Raw genomic sequence first — 4160 nt, forward strand, 5'->3', positions numbered from 1 at the left:
TGGTATCAAAATTCCCGGCCTGGATTATTGTCCCAGTCCGCCCCTGGACGGGGTGCTCGGTTCTGTTGACGGGGCCGGTATAACGGAAGGAGAAACACTGCACATGCAATGTTTGGCAATTACTTTACACTGGGTACCCTACCCAACGCAACCTGAGCTCAAACCAGCAGCCTCAGGACCGCAGCACCGATGTCCAAGCTGTCACTGCCCCAGAATGCACTAAGTAAAGGTATGGTGGTACAAATAACTTATTAAAAGGTGTTTAACCTGGTTGGCTTTGTTAAAAACTTAAGTTTGCACAAGAAACAAGTTTGGCTTTTTAAAATAACATTTGCTGATGCTAGTTAGCTGATGCTAATATTAGTTAGCACCGACTATCAAACACCATCTCAGATTGTAGCTATCAAATATTTCAGATTTTGAAATTTTACTTTTAGTTGCTCTTACTTAACATTTAAACTTACTTTTTTGGGTTAAAAAAGAAAATTCATAACCTAGTAGGGTACAATTGATTGATACCCAACCCCATTGAGTTAAAACTAACCAGGGTTGTCTCAGTCCAAACTTGACCAAGGGCTGGGTTTAATTTAGGAACCCATCAGTTTTTATTGGATAATATACTGACAGAGCCACATGGTTTTGTTTGGTGTTGTTCCATAACCGTTAAGAAAGTCTCCATCTGCAGAATGTAATATGAGCTCATGTCAAACCTCGTAGTCATTGCTAACGTGGTTGTGTGTCCGGCTTACCTTGAGAGTCTTCCTCAATGGTCTGATTCACATTTTCCTTTGTCAGAGGTTTTGGAAACATCCTTTTTAATTCTTCCATTAAGTGGCCAGATCTGGCTCCCCTTCCACCTTTTCCTCCTTTCTTATTCTTCCCTACCACAAATCCACCGTTCATTGATTTGAACTGATCAGTAATCTCTCGTAGCGTCCTGTTAATCTGGAGGTCTGGTCGCTTCTGAAAGGTCTTCTTACACAGAGGACACTGGTAAACCTAGAGGACAATGGTGACAAGACGTAAACAGGGAAAGGAAGGGGAAAAATAATGAAACACCAGTGGTTCCTAAACTTTTTGTCTTCCAATTCTCAAAACAAGAGATACAGACTTGTCACCAAGTATTGATGGTTGAAAAATACAAACATTTTCTAGTCTGTTAACAAAAGTGTAATGACAATATAAAAAGTATACTATTTATATACATTTATTACTGTTATTTCAATATTATTAACAGTTAAGGCAAACAACTTAATTGCAATCATTTTTAAATAAATTTTTTTGGCGATCATTTCAAGACCCTAACTTTGTGTTTTGTGACCCACAGTTGGATTCCAACTTTAATTTAAGGAACTGGTCCATTAGAGCTCCCACTATCTCCAAAATCAAAACTACATTAAATAAATTATGTAAAACCAGTATTTTATGAATACATTTTTATATGGAGATTAACGTCTTTACATACATAATTTTCTTTTTCCAGAAAAAAGACTCGTCTGTGTTTGGACTAAATTTGATTTACCGGATTAAAAATCAAGCTAACTGACAGAATCAGAATAAGAATTAACTCTGACCAAATAGAAAATAACAAATGTTTGCATTTATAAAAAACTTATTCTTAAATATTTGTAACTCATGTTAGCAAATTGAGAACAAATGAGCACAGCACAGTGCAAATACGTGAAAATTTTGGTATTTGCTTAATCGAAATTTACATAAAATAAAATACAATCCTTCTAATATACCTTTAAATAGAAGTTTGGACAGATGTCTTCAGAAATTAATCCTTCTACTTCTAAATATTTTAATTTCTCTTGCGAGTGACCATTTTTCTCTACCTGCTGTTGTAGCGCTTGGAAATCCCTTCGTTTAATGTTTGGCATCATTGTGAAACTTGAGTATTCTTCTATTTAAATGTAGAAAATAAATTTTAAACTGACACTTTTACAAGCAAAACTAGCTTGTTGAAAGTCCAGTTGATAAAATGCCAAATTTCAACAAACTACGGATCATTTTGAAGCTTCGGAGACAGAGAATTTGAAAATACATGTAACTCGTGATCATTTTGCCAGCACAGGTCACATGTCATCACTATAGTTTGATAAGCTAACAGAGGATAATTCTGTTTAAAAATCTAAACATATTCCTAAACTGTGCTATGTATCATAGCTAGCATGGTTAGCATGAGACACAACTTGCCTTTATCAGGAAAAAAAGCCCTGAAACTGTATTAAACAGATTCTTGGTTAAATATTTTCAGCTATCTGATAATATGGAAGAATAATTAGATAGATACAGTCATGAAAATTTGATAAAAAGTAAGTTTTTGAGCTAACTGTGTTTTAAGCTCTGATATACAGTAAATTATAGTGGTTCCTAACACTGATCCTTGAGGAACACCATCCTGCGTGCTTTAGTTGTTTCCCTGATCCAACACACCTGATTCAGTGATTTAATTATATCATCAAGTTCTATAGAAGCCTGTTAGTCACACACATTGATTCAAATTAGGTGTGTCAAAGCAGGGAAACAACTAAAGCAGGCAGGATGGTGTTCCTCAAGGATCAGTGTTCGGACCCACTGTAGTAGTCTATGATATGGAGAGCAACACACTGTGCCAATGTACAACTATTAACTGACTGATTTATGCAAGACAATGTGGTCCTCAATAAAACCAGTTGCTCACCCGCACCTTGTAAAAACAAAAACAAAAAAATAAATAAAATGAGATGAAAGAAAAATAAACCCCAACATCCACAAACCTGGGATCCATCCCAGTATCTGCTGATGCAGGTCATGCAGAAACTGTGGCCACACGGCGTGGAGGAAGGATTTGTGAACACATCCAGACATATGGAGCACATGAACTGCTCTTCAGACAGAAAGCTGCCGTTTAAAGACATCCTGGAACAGAAAACAAAGAGAAAAACAGGCTTTAGAATCTGACAAAACATTTGGTTAAAAACAAAAACCCTGTCAAACTCAACATGTTGGTGTACATTCTCAGACATCTATCTGTAGTTGAAGACAAAGTGGAGAAGAGAGCGCTGGACTCCTTCAAGGGAACAAACCCAAGCCAATGGTTTGAATATGTCGACAATACCGGGGTCAGAATCAAAGCTAAGACGTAAAAGCGTTCAGCAGACCCATCAGCTCTGTGGACGACAACATCAAGGTCACCAGAGAGGATAACAACGACAACAAGCTGCCTGCTCAGACTGTTTGGTGTACATGGAAAGAGATGGAAGCCTCAACGTTGATGTTCGCAGAAACCATCCCACACAGATCAGTTTCTGTCCGACTCACCGCCCACTGGAACCCAAACGTTCTGTCATCGGAACTAGCAAAGGAATCTAATAAACATGCCAAAGAACAGACCAGGGAGCAGAACAAACCCAAAAACATTGTCAGCCCACATGTTGCTGGAGTATCTGGAAAAACTCAGAAGGATTTTCTTCAAACTTGACATCTCAGTGCATTTTAAACCCAACAGGACTCTCAAACAGAACCTGGTCCACCCTAAGAACAAAAACCACCGCTCCACAGACGCATGGCTCAACACTGGAGAGCACATCCTCAGGACCAGACTCGGTTCCACCTACACCTCAAGGGTAAGTGACACCCGCTTAGGACCAGAATGATCACATTTTGGACCGAGAAGTTTGAGGGTTTTTTTTGGGGGGGAAGGGGAAGGAAGCCATTTACGTCAAATGAGAAAAAACCCATCTTTAAACAGAGGAGGAGTGTCAGATTTTAACTTTCAAAGACTTACAGTACAGCTTTAGGCCTGGTGCCGGGTCATCTCCACTCTACCTTCATGCAGGTGACTCAAACATCTCTGTGAGCGAGGCACACAAAGAGCCTAATGACCCTCCGTTGTGATGGACGTGAGATTAATCTGCACATCAATTACTGTAGGCATGAAATTTTCATGCAGTTTAAAAGCTTGGAGTGTTTGTAATTGATGACGCGACCTGTCAATCAATTGAGTACGCTTGTCAGCAGCTGACCTGTCGGCGATCACAATTTGTCCCGAAGTGAAACGCCCCTCACCTGCAGGAGCTTCATCCCCTTTTCCTCCCAATGACAACATTGTTGTCACAGCATTACGAACGCTTTGCAGTCATAGGGATTTTGTTAAAAATCATCAGGAAAAAAAA

The 4160-nt window shown here is 38.9% G+C and overlaps 1 protein-coding gene across 1 annotated transcript in view; it reads right to left on the reverse strand.

The window, feature by feature from the left end:
- The window catches only part of LOC119417183 (E3 ubiquitin-protein ligase TRIM39), a 13349-nt gene extending 10446 nt beyond the window's left edge, over window positions 1-2903 (reverse strand). The window contains exons 1-2 of the mRNA XM_037684400.1: window positions 2763-2903; window positions 749-999 (exon numbers count right to left, since the gene is read on the reverse strand). Coding sequence (XP_037540328.1) covers window positions 749-999; window positions 2763-2903 — 392 coding nt within the window. The remainder of the gene's footprint in view (window positions 1-748; window positions 1000-2762) is intronic.
- Window positions 2904-4160: the final 1257 nt, after the last annotated feature.

This window comes from Nematolebias whitei, chromosome 1, assembly GCF_014905685.2.
Source record: "Nematolebias whitei isolate Nwh7 chromosome 1, NemWhi1, whole genome shotgun sequence".
In the NCBI taxonomy this organism is placed as follows: Eukaryota; Metazoa; Chordata; class Actinopteri; order Cyprinodontiformes; family Rivulidae; genus Nematolebias; species Nematolebias whitei.